The sequence below is a fragment of the Pleuronectes platessa genome, chromosome 4 (assembly GCF_947347685.1).
Source record: "Pleuronectes platessa chromosome 4, fPlePla1.1, whole genome shotgun sequence".
Lineage (NCBI taxonomy): Eukaryota > Metazoa > Chordata > Actinopteri > Pleuronectiformes > Pleuronectidae > Pleuronectes > Pleuronectes platessa.
The window spans coordinates 4039615-4062528 of NC_070629.1; the positions used below are offsets into that span (position 1 = coordinate 4039615).

General features: G+C 40.7%; 1 protein-coding gene across 1 annotated transcript; it reads left to right on the top strand.

The window, feature by feature from the left end:
* The first annotated feature begins 487 nt into the window (after nucleotides 1-487).
* On the top strand, nucleotides 488-20292 carry noxa1 (NADPH oxidase activator 1). The gene is made up of 17 exons (XM_053421857.1): nucleotides 488-641; nucleotides 876-1076; nucleotides 2652-2826; nucleotides 4225-4307; nucleotides 5486-5594; nucleotides 6864-6998; nucleotides 9730-9837; nucleotides 10730-10789; nucleotides 10893-10930; nucleotides 11029-11167; nucleotides 11948-12016; nucleotides 12786-12873; nucleotides 13029-13123; nucleotides 17978-18138; nucleotides 18595-18703; nucleotides 19553-19676; nucleotides 19819-20292. The coding sequence occupies exons 3-17, from the start codon at nucleotides 2653-2655 to the stop codon at nucleotides 19914-19916; spliced, it is 1590 nt and encodes a 529-aa protein (XP_053277832.1). The 5' UTR covers nucleotides 488-641; nucleotides 876-1076; nucleotide 2652; the 3' UTR covers nucleotides 19917-20292.
* The last annotated feature ends 2622 nt before the right edge of the window (nucleotides 20293-22914 follow it).

A 22914-nucleotide genomic window follows, 5' to 3' on the forward strand; every position in this document is an offset into this window, starting at 1 on the left:
CGCTCTTCTTGAAACCCTAAAATTTGATTGTGTCGATTCACACTCAGCTCATTGGGGTGTAGTACGACCCATAGGCTGTTTTAAAGGACACATTTGTCAGTCTTAACACTTTATTGGGTGACAAACAACAATGTTAAATTTCCCAGATACAATATTAAGTCTCCCAATAATAGCGACAGTGCAGTATAGTATTAATACATTTTGATCATTAAAATGAGGCTCCAGCTGTAATTTACATATTTACAAAGAAGAAAAAGTACTTGCAAAACAGTCAGACATTGTTTTACATTACCGAGGGGAAGATTACTCAAACCTTTCTTCCACATGAAGTCCTGCTGTGATCTGTATCTGAGGAGTTTCTGTGAAGGGTGGGGCCACACCGTGTAGTACTGCACTGCCTCAACAAAGCACAACCTGTGAATCGGGTTAGTCAACCCCAGTTATTTTCCTTGTTTTTAAGCATTGCACACATGACTGTCTTATCCATCTGGATTACTTCATGAGGTTTTCTGGAAATCAAGCTAATTTTTCTCCTGATTTCCTTCCTTGCTCATTGTAAAAAGAGGTCAAAGTTCACCCTGCATGGATCAATCTCACTGAGAACCTTTCAGTAACTCTGTGATGTAATTCTATAGCTTTCAGTAAGTGTGTTGAGATAATGTAGTGACTCACTGTAATGACACCTGACAGAAACCTGCTGCCTCTATTGTTATTAGGCAGCTAATACAGGATATCACAGTCATGGGAATTCTGCTCAATTTACCTGACATACTATGAATGATTGTTCTGAATACTATAATTACATCAATCTTCATTTAAAGTCCTGAGTGACTCATGTGTGTTGAAATAGTCATGTGTACGTGCCTCTTTGGCAGGTGAATTCCAGCGCTGGTGTGCCTCTGCGGATCCTTTCTGAGGAGCATGGACAGAAACTTCCTTGTAGCAGCAGGGTGGAGTCTCTGCAGGAGGCCTGGCTTACCTCCCCTTGTTTCCCTGTAGGCACAGTGAGTGAGACAGCAGGCACCGAGGCTCAGCTGGACACTGACTGAACTCTCAGAGGCCGCTCATTCAGACAGGTAGGTCATTTATCAAGTTTTTCTTATGAACGATTCAACCTTCATGAACTGAGCTGAACAACTCAACCAGACACTCTCTGATGAAGGGACAAGGAAGTATTCCATTAAAAGTGCGTAGAGTGTTACTGATTAACATTAGTGCAGTTTCCCTGTTGGTCTCTCCTTTCTTTTCATATTTTAAATCCTATTCTTGTTATTTATACATTTTCATTCAGTAGCAAACAGTTAAGATCTGGTGTAGGAAAGAATGTTTGCATTTGTCTTTGCCCAGTCTACATATTCTTCATTCTACCACAGTTCCTTTTTACCTTTGCCTAATTCTTTCATTTAAAATTAACACTGAAATTATAACCTTATTTTTCTCTTCGTGATAGTGAGTGACAGGCATATTGTCTGTTGGCAAAATAATGAAATCACTGTGATTTATAAATGAATCTATCTGCAGCAGTGGATAAACTCATTACATTTGCTATTCTCAAAGGTTCACTGTGTAGAATTTAGTGACATCTAGTGGTGAAGTTGCATGTTGCATCTGAATACCCCTCAGCTCACCCTCCCCTTCCAAACATGAGCGAGAACCCGTGGAAGCATTCAGTTGTCATAAAAACTCAAAAGATATTTAGTTTGTCCAGTTTAGACTACTTTAAAAACATGGGGGCCTCCGTAGAGAGGACCCCCTCCCGATGTTAATTTAAAATATTTCAATATAAAGAGCCTATTCTAGGGTAAAGAAACAACGCTAGTACACACTAGTTAAAATATCACTCGGAATAGTTTTTATTTCATTTCAGATCCCTTTCCCCTTACTGAACCTTTAAGTAGGTTTTGTGGTCCTTTCTTTCATCTGAATATCGTCATACTTTGACTACACTACATCTATCAGGCAGCTATTGTTACATTTGCAAATTTAAAGATTTATCTTGTGAAGTCTGATGTACTGTATAGATTAAACATCAACAATACCGAACCTTTAAATCACCACCGGGAGCACCTACAATTTAAAAATGTTGAATTTTCACTTTTAGTCCAGCAAGATATTCAATTCATTTCATTCTGACTCTTTTATAAATGTTTGTATTTTATTTCAAGTGATTATCTTTATTTAACATGCAACCTACTATTCTCCACAAGTATGTCGAACATTTTTATTACAAAGCAGGAAAGAAATTTGATATCAGAAGAAATACTATATTGGGGAATTTAGTACATCAGTGACAATGACGGTACATTCAAAGTGGTTTGAAACAAAATCAGGGCAGTTTTATTAAATGCAAAAATGAAGAGACCAATCTGTGTGTGTGTATGTGTGTGTGCGTGTGTCTGTGTGTGTATATGTGTGTGTGTCTCTATGAGAGAGAGCGTGTGTGCTTTAGTGTATGTGTGTGTGTGTGTGGGGGGGGGGGTGTACAAGAGATTTTGAACTCTCTTCACTTCAAGAGCCTTTTACTTCTTACTTGTATCTTACCATTAAAATGTCACTGATAGCCATTCAAGAAAAGAAAAAGGAAATTACAACCTCCCCTGTTGCACATTTATGTCAGCGATCCTTCTTCTTCTCTTCTCTCGGGTCTTCAGGATGCTTTACACTGAGCTACTACAGTTGTGGGATGAGTCCGTGCAGGCTGTGGACGCCAAGGACTGGCAAGGAGCTCTCAACAAACTTGAGCAGATTAGTGAACCCACGTCTCGCACCCTGTTCAACAGTGCCTCAGTTCACCTGGCTCTGGGACAACTGGACCTGGCCCTCAAGGTCTGTGTTCTGTGTGTAGAGTAGGACCTGAAACACCTCTCCATATACTTTGAATTATTTAAACTGTCGTTAAATGTAGGCTTTATAAATGGCTTGTAAATGTTTTACTAATGATTTATGGAGCAATTATTAGGCAAGTTCTATTGCCATATTTCATAGTTTGTCTTAGTTTATGAGAAAAAAAGCTTCAGTTGACTTTTTGACCTCTTCTAAATATTGTAGAGCAAAATATTATTTGTTCACTTAAATTTAAAAAAAAAGAAGTTCCGGATTAAAATGTTTTGCCTTTATCTGATTGATTGCAAACAATTATTAATTACTTTCTCATACAACTTTTATATTCCCAGTCTTACCTCTTAAAGTCTCCACACATAAATGCATTAAAATCTAGTGAGATTTCAACCTCTTTCGTTGTATGAAGAGCTTTCTGGAAGAATGATATGCTCTGTGCCAAACCATATGGCTCCCAAGTAGCAATAATTCTGTCAACTAGTTTTAGATTTAACCCGAGTGCTGATAAAACCAGTCTACGTCAGTTTCAGTCGTATTTGTCAACCTCTCCCTATTCCAGTCTATTTTTATTCGCATGAAACTCTGAGCGTTGTTGTTTCATCTTAGTCAAAGAAAACCATAAATATTTCGGTGTAATTTTAGTCCAGACAAAGACCATTGTAGCTAAACATTAGCAAACAAAGCTTTCAAACAAGATTTTAATTCAGGACAGATGAAACCACACTAATTCTTCAAGCGAGAGTAACAAGTGACCCTAACAATTAAAAAAATTCACAAATAAAAAGAATCCTAGAGCAGCACTGAGACCATTCCTAAATCTACAATGTTCAGCGGCACCAGGCCCGAGGCAGTAAGGCGTTGGTTTTATTCTGTCATTTTGTACAATACACTTTCACTGCAACTATTTCTCCATCTGCAATGTAACATGTCCTGTTGTTGTAAGATGCTTATATATAATGTCACACCATTTTATAGCTGTCTTAATATAACTGTTAAAGTATCATGTTACTGTTATATTAGCTCAGCTTCTATGTGGTGAACCTCAACAAGTCTTTGTGCCATCTCATGGCTGTTTACCAGCTTCACGTAGGCTTACTGACCTTTACCCAAGTCCGGCTTTGGCTCCATTAAGTGACAAAGATGGCAGCAGGAAGAAAGCCAAAACCCACAATCCATAAAGCCCCTTCACAAGGTCACGTCTGTGACGTACCCTTCTGCTGCAGCACAACACTTTGCTCAAGAGACTGCAGCTGTCTCTTGAGCAAAGTGTTAAAACTGCATCTGCTCTCCTCTCATGTACATCAGTCTGGCTGTCATCACTGCTGAAAACCTACACTGTAAAAAACATCCAATATGAACTTGTCTTTCCTCCTTGCTGATCTCCAGGCTTTAGACCTCACTATTGTCAAGGAAGAACGTCTTGCTGTTGGCTTCTTCCAGAGAGCAGGAGTGATGATGCAGATTGACAGGTAGGAGCCATGACACAGTCCTTAACACTGACATACAGTCTGCACAACACTACACCACACTACACTGCACTACACTATACAATACTACACGACACTGCACTACACTAAACCGCACGGCACTACAATATACTACACTAAACTGCACTGCACAAAACTACACTGCACCGCACTACACTAAACTGCACTAGAGTATACTACACAACACTACACCGCACTACACTGCACTACACTATACAACACTACACAACACTGCACTACACTGAACCGCATTGCATTACACTGTACTTCACTAAACTGCACTGCACAAAACTACACCGCACCGCACTTCACTAAACTGCTCTAGAGTATACTACACAACACTGAACTGCACTGCACTACACTGCACTACACTACACTGCACTACACTAAACTGCACTGGACAAAACTACACCGCACTACCCTGCACTGCACTACACTATATAACAATACACTACACTATATAACAATACACTACACTGCACTACACTATATAACAATACACTACACCGCACTACACTGTACTGAACTGTACTACACAGTACTGCCGTGCTACACTACATTAAACTCCACTAATTTGGTGTAATTCAGGTTGAAACTAATAAGTGAGGGTTCAGTTTAAACCAATGGACTTTAAGTTATATGAAGGAAGTCAGTTTGAGTGTACAGGACTTCCTTAAGGAGGTTTTGCTGAAAATAAATACACCAGAGAATAATATAATGATAGAATAGACCAGGTATTAACCATGCATTCATAAATAGTTTGACACTTTTTGGTGAGAGATAGATGAGAACATGTGTGATACCACTTTGATATCTGTAAATATGAAGCTTGTTAGCTTAGCTTGGCGTAAATACTGGAAACAGAGGGACTCAACTACTGGGCTTCATAAATAAGTGTGAATTTAACAAGTTATTTCTCAGAAACATTCACTTCCTGAAGTATTTTTGTCACAATGATGTTGTCAGGCAACTCATAAGGCAGAGACTCATATTACACCCAGTGAAGAAAGAGTCCGACCAATCACAGCCTTTGCACAACAATGCAGCTTTCACACTTTGGTTATAGCATGGAGGTTCTGCAGCCTGAGTGATGGAGGTTCATTTCGAAGTGTTTTTCATCGTCTACTGTTTGTCTGCTTCCTGCATCACTCTGTCCCCAGGTTGGAGGAGGCTCTGTCCGACTGTATCTGGGCACAGAAGCATATGAGAGGAAACATTGTCATTGACTACAGGCAGCTGGGACTGAGATTCAAACTCTACAGCTGGCAGGTCTGACCCACACACACATAGACACTTACTGGCATAGACACACACTGGTTTCAGAATAGCAAATTGTTAAGTTTAGCCCTAACTCTTAAACCAAGTCTCTACCATGGTCTCTATATTGAGGGGTTTTATCATATGTAATCAAGTCCCCACTGAGATATTTAAAACAAGCTCAAACACACACGCACACCTGCACTCACACAGAACCGCCAGTATCCATCATGCTTCTTCTGACACATGGCAATGAAATAAAAAAGAAATCCAACCCCATGAGGTCTATCAGTAGAAAGGAATGAACACAGAGAGACCTGGCGTGTCATCACCTTCATTGTGTAGTTCAAACGACACACTCACCGGGGAGCTAACAAAGCTTCATTGATGGGGGCTGAAGAAGAGGTTACACAACATATTTCTCCCCGGGCAGATAAGACACCCTGGAGCTTCACATAGACTGTGCTTGTAGACTTCCTGCAAACTGTACATATTCAGTGGGGGATTTTGACTTCGGTGTAAGTCATCAGAACTTTTTCATGGGTGACTGATGCAGATTTGAAAGGTCCTATGACTGAGTAAAACATCAGTCGATAGACATGGATGAACAAATTGAGACAAAGCACACAAGGTCAAATTGTCCATAAATCACTGCTTATTCTGCAGAAAAATGCACAATGCAAATTGTCTTCAACACTTGTTTGTGACAGAAGCAGCTGTTGTTCTGGTGCTGGCTTCACAGGCATGTAATTCACAGCGCAGCGTATTAGGAATTAAAGAACAAATTAACAATTGAACAGACTCAACAAGAGCACTTGGGTAGTTTAACGATTTCTTTGAGGCAACAATAAAACACAGGACAAATAATGCCTCCTGCTAAATTTCTCTGACAGCCTTATTCTTCAAGGTGGAAGAGCTGTGAAACTGGCACAGGTCTCTGGCTGTTTAACTCACAGCTCTAACAGAAGCATCAATGCACAGACACATCACCCTGATGAATACTCAAATAATAGGGCTGTTTTTAAACCTTTGTGGTGTTCACTGTCAAAACCTTCCTCCAGCGTCTTAAGTCTTCAGTGCGTAGGGAGGCTTTTCTTTTTCAAACCAGAAAGCAAGTTTAGAAAAAGACAGACATTTTTGTTGAGTAATCACTGAGTCATTGATACTGGCCCCATGCTGCGAGTTAACTGTGGTAAATGATGATGAATGCTCTACAGGGGGGTTTCAGACTGCAGTAGCATGAATATCAATGGGATTGTATAATTGCAATGTGTCCCACAGGTGTTATATAATGCAGCAGCTGTGTACTGTCGGATGGGCCACTGGGAGCAGGCCAAGGAGGTCCTGCTGTCAGCTGCTCAGGAGAGAGGAGGAGGTCGAGGGGGGAACGTAGAGGTGTATTTGGACAGCATCCTGGTGAGTGTCACATCTTTTGCAACTGACTGGAAAAGACATGACACAGACTGGTAACAAGTTTACACAAATCAATCACTTGTACTGCTTATGTTGCACGTTTGTAGTTTGCATTTGCCAAACGTGACTAAGAATAGAAACATGATGATGCTCTGCAGGCTGAGGGACATTTGGTCTGTCCTCACCTCTTTAAAGGTACAATGAAATGTCAACTTTAGCTTCCTGGAAATCAGTGACTGAGTCAATGGCTGTTCTCTATCTGGCAACATTGGTGTGCAGCTTACGATATAGGAGCAATGGCAGAGAAACCCAATTAAAGTGAGTACAGGTGGTTTTAGTAACAACAAGTTAGAAGAGCAGTGATTTACAAACCTTTTCCACCTTTTGCACACTGATAGGCAAGCCAAAATCGCAAGGCACACCTGTATTCTTATTCATGCAAAACTCTTGTGATCATCCATTTTACCAGCGTTTCTCTCTTTTTTTAAGTTGCGCTCCTTTACACTGACTGTCAATAAAAGTCTTCGATGTGTCACACACTAATAATTCCCAACATCTGACACCTGCACGAATGGCGAGAATTGTGGTTCTGAGGTTTTTTAAATATTTTCTTTGGGTAAAGAATTTACCCTATATTGAGAAATAAGTGCATAAATTTTTTTGAATAAAATTCAAACACAATGTATAACTTTTTGTTGCACAGGTGTGCCTAACCTTTTTCATTTAAGTGCACCCACAATTTTTCACCGCACCTTTTGGCACAGCAATAATACACCTATTATAACTTTTATTGCCAGTTCCTATGTCCATTGGTGCTTTTTTTTTTACTAGGGCTGGGTTTGACTCCATTTGATTTGTCCACATATCGATTTAGTTAAGGATATTTTAGTGTACAATCATTTTGCCTGGATATGAAAGAAAATTCCCAGAGAACGAAAGCTGTAAACTTTGCAAGGAAACCTTAAGGTATAGGCCCGTCACAATGATCAATGTTGTCTGTGTAGCCCAGAACAGACAGAGCAGAGCCCTGGCTCCAGAGAGGATCTGTCACTCATTTCTGTTCGATTAAGGGTGAGGGGAGAGGTATTTAGTTGGTTACAATATGAAGTTCGACCACTAGATGCCACTAAACCCAACTTTAAACAACTGTCAGTTATACAACTGGTGTTGCTGCTCTACTGCTCATATAGCTGTAACCTGGGTCTGGAACATCCAAGATTACTATAAATTTGTGTTATCAATGGTCACAAAGCAACAATAAATATAAATGCACACAGTTGTACGAAAAACATACCTTTCTTCAACAAGTACGCAGTAAATGCAAATTTACAAACTGTTATCTGCAGTGACTGATTAATGATCAAATCGGATTTTTGTTTAATAATTATGTGTATCAAAGTACATTTTTCAGTGTAAAGAATGAACCTTCAAGCTTAATGAAACGTCCTGTCCTCACTTTGTGAAGGCCCAGAAAATTGAATTCCTCAGTCATCATGAGCAGAAGGCTAGATCATTTTATGCCAGGCCTAGCCCAGCTATGGTGATTACACATGAGACATTTCTGTATTTGTGTTTTTTTTGTCAGGGCTCAACTGGCTTCAGATCCTTACACACAGACTAATCAGGATTTAACATTTCTATAAAACACAATCTGAAGAAGGATTGTTTGCTTATGTTTCCAGTCAAATCTGATCAAACTACATTCACAAAGTCCTCATAAATGATATTTATTTATAACAAATTACTATTACAAATTTATGAGTGTTATAACTCTGAATGGGTGATTTTTCCATTTATAAATCATAATGTCTCTTTTCCATAACTATTTGTATAGATATCTTTCTAATCTTATAGAATACATTTTGAAACAGGTTTATATAGTGGCTTCTTTTCTATTCGGATTCAGTGACGCAGTTCGTGTTGAGGCATTCAAAAGATAGGAAGGCCACTACCATCACCAGTTTGCCCATTGTCACTTGGTCACTCTGTAGTTATCTCGTGATCTCACTGTCTGTACAAAAGTGGCATGAGTTTTGGTTATCTAAAGCAAAAATAATATACAAACCCACATAGGAAGAATTATAACTTTTATAGTCTTAACCCCAACCAAGTCACATTGACATAGTACTTCTATTTATGTGCGTTTCTCTGTCACTCAGAGCTGCAGGGTAATCACAGCACAACCATCAGTGTTAATTTGGATATGCCATGCTTTTCTGTGGCCTTGAATGTGTGGAACAGCCTCAGAATATTTGATACAGGTCCAGACCAGGGAACACTGAGGCAAAATATGTCTTCAGCCTCTTCAACCCCTATTAGTGATCTGTGTTCAGCAGTGCTCACAAATAGATGGATATTGGAGCAGCTCCAGTGGAGAAGCTGAGCTGCCAGTCGCTCCTGCAACCACTGTCCCCTGCAGAATGATATTGTTTGACAATAAATGAGATAATGCATAGGTCAGGAAGGGGAAATAGCTCAAATACTAGAGCACTAGCTTCGCATGCAAGAAGTAGTGAGGTCGAAGCCCACATTCTGGACAAGAATATATCTATATTCGAAGGATACACCTGTAGTGAAGATAAAGTTAACTTTTTCAAAATATTCTGAGTGATTTTAATCAGTACATGCACACACACGTGCACACACACACACACACACACACACACACACACACAAGCATTATGGTTTTGATTTTGAAAAAAAAGCTAACACATTTCTCTGATTTTAATGACAGAGAAAGGAGGTCCTGGCTCCCATCCTGGTGCCTGGGCATGTGGTGTTTCGTCCCAAGAAGCAGGATGTGGAGCAGCTGCCGCAGAGAGATTTCCTGGGCAAAGCAAAGGTAAAGTCTCCCCACTCATAGTTTTACTTCTATAAAATGAATGAGTGAATATATATATCACTAATATAGTGAGTAATACAGGTCAAGTCAAGTTAAATGTGATTTAAAAAGTGTATTATTATTAGCAATAACGTAATGTATTGTTTTCTTTACCCTAGAATGGGTCCCTTTATATTCAATAACATGACACTTCACCACTGGATGTCATTCAGTTTTACACACTTAAATTAATAAAAGTTTAATACACTAAAAACATGATGAAAAATACAAAAATAACATTAAAGTATTGGTAAATGGTTTGTATTTTATGTAACGCTATTCTAGTCTTAATGATGACTCAAAGCGCTTTACAGTACAGTTTATTGCCATTCACACACACACATTCATACAGTGCATTTATGGGCAGCACTTTTTGTCTATGAGGGGCAATTTGGGTTCAGTATCTTGCCCAAGACACTTCAGTATACAGATGGGGAAGACTGAAATCAAACCTCCAACATTCTGGTTAGAGGACGACCGTTATACCCCCTCAGCAACAGCCAACACACTATGAAGGAAAATAAAATAAAGATTTAATGCTAAAAGTGAATTAAAACCACAAGGATACTCAAAAGCCTGAGATTTACATTTTGAATTTATTCCTTTTTCAGTCTTGTGATGTCGTCACTTTATGATATGAAGCAGGTTTGAAGGTTGTGGAAACATAGGCTTGGTTTCGAAAGGCCCCCGTGACAAAATACAATATAATTTATATAATTATTAGTAATTTCATTTGAAATTATAGAGGTCAGTGATCAATGATGATTTCAAACAAAATATATGGTTAATTAAATTTAGTATTGAAATGTTAAGTTAAATAAGGGTAATTCAGTAATATATCCTCTGCCTGCAGGTGATCTCCTCCATGATTCCTAATGATGATTATGGAGGCTTTGAACCTCTGAGGCTACAGGTAAGACTGTATAAGTAAAAAATACAGACAGTAAGAGTCAAGAAAATATATATTTTGTTGTGAGTCTGTCCCTTTGATAACTGTCCCTCTGTCTTCTCCACAGAAACCTGGTTTCTATGAGCCCAAGATGGATGAAGCTCAGTGAGTATCATCACCAATCAAATAGACATATTTAAACCTGAGCTGCCACCTGTCCTATGTGAGGATAATGAATGATTTTGTCTTACACCACCTGCCAGGGATTCTCGATACATGCGTGTACGTGTCCCTTACATGGCTCGGGGCCAAGGACAGCTGACTGTACCGGGAGGGGCCAAAGTGTTTCTATTTGGCGAGGAGGACCGGGATGGGATGGCAAATGTCATATTTGATGGAAAGGTGAGAGAGGACATATTTACGGCACCGTACATATCTGAAATGAACCAAATATACAGTGTAAATCTTACAGGGACTTCAAGTGTTGTGAGGTTCACTGACTGGTTTTAAAGTTAGCAGAAAAATCAATCTGTAAACAATGCATTATCATGTTAAGACTTTATAAAGTGAACATAACCAGTTGTGTATTAAACATTTTCAGCAGACGCAATGTTTGTATCAACCAGGTGAAGGTACGACATCTAGTCTCCTCTTCTAAGGTTAGATGCTCCACTGTGTTCACTGCTGTAAATGATTTTGATGAGAGCTGTGAGAAAGATGCTTCACACAGCTGAAGGGAGCAGCAGAGAGGAAAATGATTCAGTTTGACTTTTTTATTACAACTGACTCCATTCTATTAAACCTAGTGATCCATGCAGGGCCAATGGATAACCATTTCTGACTACGGATGAAAAGATTCTAAGTTTGACTCCTGCTTAGTGGCATTTAATATGTTAACTTAATTCCGTAAACATGTCTAAAAAAAGAAAGGGGCTATAAAATGTAGTTTTATAGTGAGAATGTTTCTAACAATAAGGATGTCTAATCAAGATTAATGAAACTTGATCTTGCAAACCCACCATGGGATTGCAACCTTTACAGTTCAGATCATTTCAAAACAGTAATTCACAGACGCAACACTGATAGTTTGTCATCTATGACCTTGTTTTCTGGAGTCTTTTTCAGGACAGTTTATTTCACATGTCAGGGATGTTTGATTTTTGGTATTTTGTTTGTTTTCAGAGAGGACATCTGCCAGTGTCCCTGCTTGAACCTTTAGATGTCAAGATGTCCAAAGGCAAAAAGGAGAATGTATGTATTTGTCCATGTAGAAATACACTTCATGATGTTGGCTGAAGTGATTTGATATTTCAAGCTTGTGTTATGAGAAGAAACAAACTGAAACACAGACTGATCAAACATACTGTTTCAAAATGAGATTCCATGAAAAACTATGTGGCACAAAAAAATACATGAAAATGTTCGAAGAAAATTTGCTACAATTAATTTCAAGGAGTATTTGGTGGGACACGATTACTCCTTACAACAAAAAATACAAGCTTCCTGACAAAGGAGAAATTCAATGTGCTTCTCACTGTGGGGGAGAAAAACATTAAAAGCATCAGAAGGGTGATGCATTCCCTTTATGATGCTGGATAAGCTCCAACAATGCGTACTTGTATACACTATAATACTGCCATTTCATAGTGATGTCATCTTACAGAATAAAATGAGCTGTAGATCATGTATCTAATCTTATCAGCAGCAAAAGTTAATGCATTACTTCACAATATGATGTCATTCTCTGACTGTCATAATGACGTCATGTTAACGTCATTCCTGCCATTCGATGGGCCATGACCATAGTGCTGTAGAATGCAGAAATGCCTGGTAAAATGAATTGTATGACGTCATTCTCTGACTTCTTTGTGACTTCTTCATGACGTCACTTATCAGAAGATACCATATGATGGAGGGAATCACTTTCTTATCAGTTTAGTGTTGAAACAATATCCTGTTATTTCACCTCGCATGTTAATAAATACTCTCACTGACCCTCCTGTCTTGTTTTCTATCATAGAAATTTGCCAGTGGAATCCCCTTCCCCCCCGGACTCAAGCCACCCACGCGTCCACAGGGCCAGCGTGGCCCTGCAGTTCCTCCTCGGGGTACTCAACTTTTTTTTTCTAAATCACACTTTTTTTAGAAATGCTGGATAGATAGATAAATGCTGGATAGATAGATAAATGATAATTCCAAGAATGGATCTAGTTGCTTAACCCTCACATTTGCATTGTGTGCTCTGTGCTCTGTTTCCCTACAGTACGTTTTACCTCAGACACTCCACCTCCATCCCACACCACTCCCACCCACGCACCGTTGCCAGCCTCAGAGCCTCCCAACACTGCCAGCGAGGAGGTACAGTAGTATTCCCCTCTGATTCGTCTGTGCAAGCTGAAAAGTGGAATCACAACATAGCTCTGCACTGCTTCACACATCCAGTTTATGTAACACTGCGTCCTACAAATTACATTTATATACAACTAAACAGCAAATATCTAATCGCTGGCTGGATTCTGTTCAAAAGCAACAGTTCTAAACGAGTGAGTAGATGAAGGTTTATCATTTGCAGGGGAGGATAACAAACAAAGTGCTTCAATGAAAGATGTTTAAACATGTTTTTTCTGAAATCTGTGAACTTCCTCAGTAATAAAACCACAACCTTTCCCCAACCAAGTGCTGTGTGCAGCTGCATGGCCCAACACATGCAGCCGGATCCTTTAACCAGTCTCAGTGGTCTCCCTTAGCCTTCTAATGGGCATGTTGCCAATGGTGCTGGAAAGCCTTTTTACTCTGGTCCCTACACTGAGAAAGCATTACTGTAAATCTGCATTTCAGAATAAAAGACGGTCAAATGAGAATAATCTGTAATCCTGTCCAACCCTGTCTGCAGCACTGAGGTCAAACTAAATCTAAAGGCACGATCAGGAAACAGGCTAAGCATTAAAGTACTAAAACTGAGAACACAGGGATAAACCATTCTGTCCCTCTCAGACTGACTGATCTTATTGCATGTAAGGCCTCAGTATGCTTCTCCGAGTCCGTTGCGGACTGACGGACGGACCCTTTTTGATTTATAGTTCTACGAGCCTTTTTGTTCCGAAAACAATTCACCGCCAGAACAGTAGATGGCGCAACGGAAGTCGAGCTTAGAGAAGCCTACCTCATGAGGTATATAGAAGAAGTCCACGCTGGTTTATTTACGTCCTCCCGGCTCCTCACACACAGTGAACGATGGCAACTAACAGAAAAGGGCTGTTGATGACGCGACAGTTTTGCTGAAATAAAGTGACACCCAGCGGGTCAAAATGTTTATGTTATCGTGTCTTAACGCAGCGGTTCCCCGGTCTTGTTTCCAAACTGCGTTGCTAATTCAACAGCTGCAACAGCTTGAAGCTACACGGAGGCAGCTAGCTTCCCCCCAGCTTCCAAACACAGTCAGCACGGACAGCCGATACTAACTACTACCAAGTGTTTGCTTCTAACCTGACGGTGTTTGAAAAACAGTGTCATGACAGCCGTGGGATTAAAGTCAGCGGGTTTTTGCGCTGTTCCCACCGCAGTTAGCATGGTGGCTAGCCCGCTAGCCCCGTTATCAAAGTTCGTTATAACCGTATGTGACCGTACACACATGCTGTAAGTGCTCTAACCCAGTGAATTTCAACCTTTTTTGAGCCGCGGCACATTTTTTACATTTACAAAATCCTGGGGCACACCACCAACCAAAATGACACTCTATGGACTAACACAGTACATATAATACATATAGTTAGTAATATAATTTCTAAATGTATTAAAAAACACTATTTTAAATTATTTCAGCCCTTTCTTACTCTTACCTTTTAATGAGCACAAATTTAATCAGATTTATGCAACAATCTTTGATTTAACTAAACTTTATTTAACGGAGACATATTATACCCATTTAATCACATTTGATATGGTTCCTTGGGGTCTTATTGAAATGTCTGTAACATATTTTGGTCAAAATACCACAAGGATCATTTAAAACAGGACCTTTTAACCCTGTCTAAAACAGATTGACCTGTTTTGAGTGCCAATAGTTACTCCCGCCGTTTACCCGCGCTTCATTGAATTTCTTCACTTTGACCTTCAGAGCACTGGGCAGAAATCACATCGCGTCAACACCCACCGTGGCGCTTCGCGATGCTTTGTTTTAATTAAACAGTCGGATTCCCCTGGTCCGCACCAGTTCTAAGTCAGCTGCTAGGCGCCTGCCGAGGCGCACCGCCGGAAGGGGCCCCCGCGGGAACGGAGGGTTCCCCCAGCGGGCGCCGTAGCTGAGGTGATCCGCGAGAAGGGCCCGACACGCGTCCAGAGTCGCTGCCGCCGACCGCCGTACCCGGTCCCCTCCAACGGCCCGCCTTCCGCACCGGCGACGGACACCGCCCCACGGTCCAAGAGAAAGAAAGCACCCCGCACCACTGACGCCGTGAGGCACAGCGGAATAGGACCTCCCCTCCCAAAAAAACGTTGAGGCGTGCCGCACGCCGAGTCTCCGGCGTCGTGGAGAGGAGGGGGACTGCTCCCCCAGCCGCGGCACCTGCCCAGCGGTTTAGCCACAAATACCAATGATATCGGTGAAAGTCAAGTTTATTACCGATGTGCAGATGTCAGTAAACGAGGCAAATATCTGCCGCTACCGATGTTCGGCCGATACTTCGGTGCAACACTAGATATTAGATAATTTCCCACGGCACACCTGACGATCTCTCACGGCACACTAGTGTGTAGTGTAGTTCGACGTGTAGTTAGAAAAATGAGAGCTGCACGAAAAGCTCTCCGAGGAGCCGCGGAGAGGCCCGGAGAGGGCGTTCCACGTTGGAGAAGGCGGTCCTATCTGTCCGTGTCCGTCAAAACGGAGAAGCATACATTGGCCTTCAAGGCCTCAGTATGCTTCTCCGAGTCCGTTTCGGAATGACGGACGGACGGATCGGACGGACCCTTTTTGATTTATAGTTCTACGAGCCTTTTTGTTGTGAAAACAATTCACCGCCAGAACAGTAGATGGCGCAACGGAAGTCGAGCTTAGAGAAGCCTACCTCATGAGGTATATAGAAGAAGTCCACGCTGGTTTATTTACGTCCTCCCGGCTCCTCACACACAGTGAACGATGGCAACTAACAGAAAAAGGATGTTGATGACGCGACAGTTTTGCTGAAATAAAGTGACACCCAGCGGGTCAAAATGTTTATGTTATCGTGTCTAAACGCAGCGGTTCCCCGGTCTTGTTTCCAAACTGCGTTGCTAATTCAACAGCTGCAACAGCTTGAAGCTACACGGAGGCAGCTAGCTCCCCCCAGCTTCCACACACAGTCAGCACGGACACCCGATACTAGCTACTACCAAGTGTTTGCTTCTAACCTGACGGTGTTTGAGAAACAGTGTCATGACAGCCGTGGGATTAAAGTCAGTGGGTTGTTGCGCTGTACCCACCGCAGTTAGCATGGTGGCTAGCCCGCTAGCCCCGTTATCAAAGTTCGTTATAACCGTATGTGACCGTACACACATGCTGTAAGTGCTCTAACCAGCCACCGTCAGCCGGACACACTTGTCACATTAATCATAGAGTCGTAGTTGTGATTTTGGTTTATTGTGATGTAGGGAATGGAACAGGAAGTTTCCATTCCGAAATACTGGCGTTAGCGGACCAATCACAGCCAAGTGCTATCCGTGGGCTATCCGTCATTTCGACGTGTAGTTAGAAAAATGAGAGCGGCACGAAAAGCTCTCCGAGGAGCCTCGGAGAGGCACGGAGAGGGCGTTCCACGTTGGAGAGGGCGGTCCTATCTGTCCGTGTCCGTCAAAACGCAGAAGCATACATTGGCCTTTAGTCTGACTTACCAAACATTTATGATGCTACTGATGGTTTATTTCCTCTTCTCACGTCCCCTAACATGAGAAGAAGGTTACAATGAGTCTGCAGCTCATCCTTTCTTTGTGGCTGCTTTTCAAACTGAACAGAATGCTGCTTCATTTATCACACAATTGTAAGAATATTAACGCAACATAACAAGCGAATATTACATCATTATGAACGATTTTGTCTCTCCTTCAGCAGCCTGATCTAAATGATCTAAATGGCACCAATACACAACCCAATACACAACCCTCACCCCACTGCAATGGCAACTAATAGGACACAGCATTACATCTTAATTTAAAGATCATTTCATGGTGTTTTCTTTCTTATGGTTGATCTTTACAACATTAACACAATTTCGGCTGTACTGAAAGCACCTCATTTCAGAGTGTCACTAATAGAGAAGCTCTATGGGGCACTGATTTAATTTAGAGAGCCATTACAGATCTGTGTTATATTTATTTCCTTTGTGTTGGCATATTAAGAAGCATTTTACCATGTTTACTGTGCTGTGGGAGACAAGTGCACTTGGGCAGTATTTGTTGTCCTCTAGGGGGAGCCCACCCTGAGTCTCAGTGAAATGAATGCAGAGGCTGGAAGAAGTGAAACTCTGACAACATACACTCACCTAATACATATCATATTCAGGCAGCTTTCACAGTACATGAAATTACTAATTGTTCCTGGTATTAAGGGGTTCATATCACATTTAATTCTGAAAACCGCATCAGCATCAGTATTTATAATCTGCATTGAGAAATATAGCCTATGGGACACATTCTATTGATTGAATATTTGTTATTAGTAATTTACATGTATATTTCCACTCAAAAGACAAGTGGTAGATGTCCTCCAGAATGTCTGTCCAAATAAGCCACAAGCATCCCAAGCATGGATGTACTGGCTTGTGTGAAAAATAAATCTCTTTATTTGATTATTAAGATGAACATTTCCAAATTTCTAGAACTGATGGGCAACACATGTTTTGAAACATAAACCATTACAGTAGTTACCTAACCAACTAACTCAAGTGCTTTAAAATATGATTTTGAATTATTATTATTCTCTTTAGACCCCCCACATCCATGTAACATGGTTTAAGTAATTATCTCTACTGGCATTATAAATCTATAATAAAAAAACTGGTTACAAGCACAAATCAGAACTATAGGAGCAGGACACTACTCATACTTATAATAATATTTCGGAATAATGACCTTTTAAAAAGTGTTCAAACAGATTGGAACACATAGAGATAAAAAAAAAAGTTTTATATGATGAGCTGCATTCACATTATATTTTAAGGTGTTTCTGCTTATTGCTTCCAGCCCATTAGTCCATCTCAGCTGGAGGAGGTTGACTCTGTGGTGGTAAAGGTCCACTACACGTACACTGTGGCTCTGTCTGTCCCTCTGGACGCACCGTACCATGAGGTGAAGGAACAGATCGCACAGAAACTGGGTCAGTCTGCGTCTCAGCTGCGCCTCAGGTAACCACACGCCTGCCAACCCATTTCTGTCTCCCTGTATCTCTGCAAATGATGCTTCATCTCTAAAAATATGCTTTTTTCTTTGTCCACTCCCCCCAGTGGGTCCAATATCTGTCCTGGCTAAGAAACCCTAACTTGAGATAAAGGACAATGCAACTGCAGCTTCATGGACTATAAACCTCAGAATAGAGTTGACACAGCATCGCTGTGAGATAAAAACGGAAACAATATGACATCTAAGGGTTGCTAACAGTAGGACCAGTTCAGTTTGACAGTTGTAGCTGTCAAAATTAAAAATAGAATTCAATATTAAATGCCTTGCTCTAAGGCCTGTTATTATCTGAGTCATTTTGGAAGAAGGTCATTTCATTCATTTTTGATCCCATGACCCCCATGATGCCCTTTTCTCTCCAACTGGTCCCCTGCTACCGCTCACTTCTCCTTGTCTCTCATCAGAAATAAGCCACATGGCTCCCAGGTGCTGATACCACTGAGAGGGGAAGTTGAGCTAGGCTGCACCATGCAGGAGGTGGCTGAGGCTGGCAGAGCCATCCTGTGGTGTCAGGTGAGCATTAATCAAACAACCACACTCACATCAGGTCTTGAAAAACAACAATAGTGAGGCGCATCAGTGGGTGTCCCCTACAATTGTTAAAGGGATAGTTCACCCAAAAATGAAAATTGACCAATCATCTACTCACCACTATGTCGATGGAGGGGTGGGTGAAGTGTCCAAGTCCACAAAAGACTTTTGGAGTCTTAGGGGTAAACAGTGTTTCAGCCAAAGTGACCCCTTCTTCAGACATAATAAACCAACAGAAAAAACACAACATGCCTCCACACTGCTCGTGTGGTGTCATCCAAGTGTCCTCAAGCATCGACATTCAAATTCGACTCGAAACAAGGTAATTTACACTGTGTTTTAACCCTTAATGTCAGTTGTCAGAAGTAGCAGTGCTAGCGGACGTAGCCAGACAAATGCGTGCCCTTGGGTGAGAGTGTATGCGGTGTTCCGAAGGGCTTGAGGGTACATAAATGTGCTTCGTTAGGGGGCTATCAGTGGACTTTTAGGATGAAAACACAGTGTAAATGACGCCTCTTCGAGTAGATTATGAATGGATCAGAGCTTGCAGACACTTGGATGACACCACACGAGCAGTATGGAGGCATGCAATGTTGTTTCTGTTGATTTATTAAGTCACGTTGTGAGCCACCAGTTACTTCAATTGCATTGGATTCGGTTGCAACGTTGTTTACCCTGATACTCCAATCAGGTTTCAACTGTATTTGTTAGAATGGTCAATTTCCACCAGTGGAATCAATTAGAGTTTAAAATAAGGAAATAGGGAGCAAGTCATTATCTAACTGCTAAGCTAATAATATTGTCTCCTCATTCCCCTGTATTGTGTTACAGAAAGAAGACCCCTTGGCCAACTATACCATCCTCTACCAGATGGTGGCGCTCTATGACTACTTTGTTCAGGGCCCAGAGGACTTGGAGTTCAGTGAAGGAGACACCATTGACATCCTGGGAGAAGGTAAGGGTCTGCGGGTCAACCCAAGACATAAAAAGTCAGGAATTCATTCAAACACTTGCACATGAAATGTTCCTCCCTCTGCTTCATCCTCTGGGCCTCTTGTTTGTCTCTCACACTCCTCTTTATCTTTTCACTCCTCCAGTTAATGAGGAATGGCTTGAGGGACACTGTGCAGGCAATATCGGCATCTTCCCCAGCTGCTTCGCCTACAGGGAGGACGCCAAAATCACCCAGTTCTAAAAGCCGACCAGTTGCTGTACAGTAATGTCCAATAAAGCTGTGAATGGTGGCTGTTCATAGCCTCAGAACAACCACACAGCTGCCTTATAGCAGCATACTCAGCACTGACTTTATTGTGCTTTAAAATATTTCTGTCCCACATAGTATCATTGCAATGTTACTATAGGGGCTCTGAGTAAATCATGATGATGAAGAGTATGTTTATATTAAACTTTCTGTAGTTTTCAAATTTTTTATGTCCTATAGTATCACTATCATAATCCTGAGGTGCTCTGTATTATTTGAATAAGGGTTTATACTGACACGTGTGATGTACTGTAATTTGTGTATGTATGTTAGTGAAATAAATCAAATAAAGTGTATGAAGATCGTTATAGTCTGCCATAAGGGCTGAGATTGCATTCTGATATAGTGTCCTAATGAAACTTTTGAAGATCCCAGTATTTCCTTCCAGCTGACTGGAGTTAGAATAAATTCAAATAACTGAGTATCATGGTGAGATGTGCAGTGCAACCGAGGCCACCAAGACCCTCACAGCAGCTTTGAGGTTCCAGTCTTTGCAACAGAGCTGGTGCAGACGTGAACATCGTCAGTCTACAGAAACTTTATTACATTCATCAGTATCTCAAATAAATTTTGTTGCTTGGACTTTGGCACATAAGTGGGGATTCGTTATGCTCATTTCACTAAGCTCTGGACTCTGACTCGAACAGGTGGATTTACTTTATCATTCTGTTTTATACTTTCTCGAATGCTCAAAGTCTTTTGCCTTACTTAACCTCTAATGATCTTCAGCTGGTGAACAAACCCTGATATTAGTCTGTAAGATACATTGCTTAACTTGGGAATTCACTTCACCCTATATGTCGGTGAGATGTCCAGGGCGAGAAGCAGATGCTCTCTCCACCATGCTTCACCTCTGAGATGATGCCCTCTGCCCTTTTTATACCTTATGTTGTCCACATAACATGTGGCAAACTTCAGGCTTGCATTGGGATTTTTTTTTGTGTAGAGCAGTTGCTTCATCTGTGATGCTCCATGCAACCTGCATCTACTATGATGTGTGTTGACTTATGTACAAAGATTTCAGCCAGCTGCGATGATTCCTTTAAGCCTTTAGCTGCTGCTCCACATTTTTCTTTATTTCTTTTTTTACTTCACTGATTATTCTGCTTTGAGCTGTTGGAGTCATCTAAGCTGGATGCCCACTTCTAGGCAGAGTGGCCACAGAACAAACATTTATAGACTGACTGTGGACTGATGAATATCTAAACTCTTTTAAATTACTCTCTGAACCTTTCCAGCTTTGTGCGAATATTGTTATTACTTTTTTTCAAAAGTCAAAGTAGCTCAAACATGACACCCATAAAAACAAGAAAACAGGAATACTGCAGAATATATGGAAATTGAATAAACATGATTTTTGATTATTTTAAAGCAAAATGTAAACATGGATGAGCATCTGTTCTGCATTGTTTATTCTGTACAATACAAGTTTTCATATCGGCAAACATAAACAGATACTAATGTCTGTGGAAGGCTCAATCAATAGATTTGGATTCGTTTAGCTCATATTCCCAAATCACATTTTGTCTCATAGGGCTTCACAAGGTGTGACATGTTCACTCAGAAACGGAAATTCACTCATAGACCCCAATGCCGATTGTGGGGGGGCGGTAAAGTTTCAGGGGTTAACATTGCAGCTGATTAGGGATCTATCTTCAGACATAATAAATCAACAGAAAAAACATAGCATGGTGTCCTCCAAGTGTCCGGGAGCCCCAACAATCATATTTGATTCAAAACGGTAAATTCCACCGTGTTTTGACCTGTGTTTTAAACAGAAGTGGCTCAGTCTGCACACGTTAGCATTACCGACAGTCCCTCAACGCACAACTTCGGAAGATATCAGCTGACATTTAGGTTAACAACAAGGTGTAAATTAACTAGTTTAGAGCCGAATACGAAAGTCAGGGCTTGTGGAAACTTGGATGACACCCCACGAGCAGTATGGAGGCATGTCGTGTTTTTTCTGTTGTTTTTCTACATCTGAAGAAGGACTCACCATTGACTTCAAATATATCTGATTCTGCTCTAACAAAGATTAATCCCTGAGCCTCCAAAGGTCTTTCCTGGACTCAAACACTTCACCCAGTATGCATATTGTATATCAAGCAGTCTTATTGTAATTCCTGACTAATCATACTCCATGATCAACCACCACAACAATCATGATCCACCACTAAATTCACACATATCAGATGATTTTTATAATTTCCCTTTGTTTGGCTAACATTTTTAATTTGGATGAAGAAAATGTCCAAAAAGAAAAAAATATTTTGTTGACTCATCGCTCCCATACAGGTATCAGATTAACCCTTTGGAATCCTGTTATTGACGACAGATTCAAAGTCCATGATTCCTCTAACAGGTAATGACATCGGCCTTTTATTATGGACACAGCTTTATTTCGCTCTGTGCTTCCTCCATATTTAAGTGTTCAGATGTTAATAAAGTTGGATCAAGAGGCTGTCTCGTAGACAAATGCAGTTTATGATACCTCTGTGTCTTCCACTAAAATAAAACCTCAAAACTAATAATGTTCATTCTTGGAAACTCCAATAATAACTGAGTTCATGTATACAGTGTTATGAATTAGACAAAGACCAAAGTCAGTAGAGAATCCCTGATGTCAGTGTTTTCTGTTTCCACATGTACTACTGCAGCAATGCAAACAGATCATGCTCACATATTGATGTGTGCCATTATGGTTTTATGCAGACCAATTGTATTTATATGTTTTGGATGTCACACATTGTAAGAAGAATTGTCACATCTATAGATTGAGATACATACATCAATCATATGCCACACACAAAGCAAAGTACCTTTTTGATCAGTATATATTGTTTTAAAGAGTTTCATCACAGTAAGGAAAGTTATTGGATTATTATCGTTTTCGAAGATTTCATTTTATTAAAGCTTCTACGAGGAACTT

Coding starts and splice junctions, on each gene's coding strand:
- noxa1 (XM_053421857.1), top strand. CDS start 2,653: ATGCTTTACACTGAGCTACTACAGTTGTGGGATGAGTCCGTGCAGGCT. Junction 9,838..10,729: donor ATTTCCTGGGCAAAGCAAAG/GTAAAGTCTCCC, acceptor CTCTGCCTGCAG/GTGATCTCCTCCATGATTCC. Junction 13,124..17,977: donor CCAACACTGCCAGCGAGGAG/GTACAGTAGTAT, acceptor TATTGCTTCCAG/CCCATTAGTCCATCTCAGCT.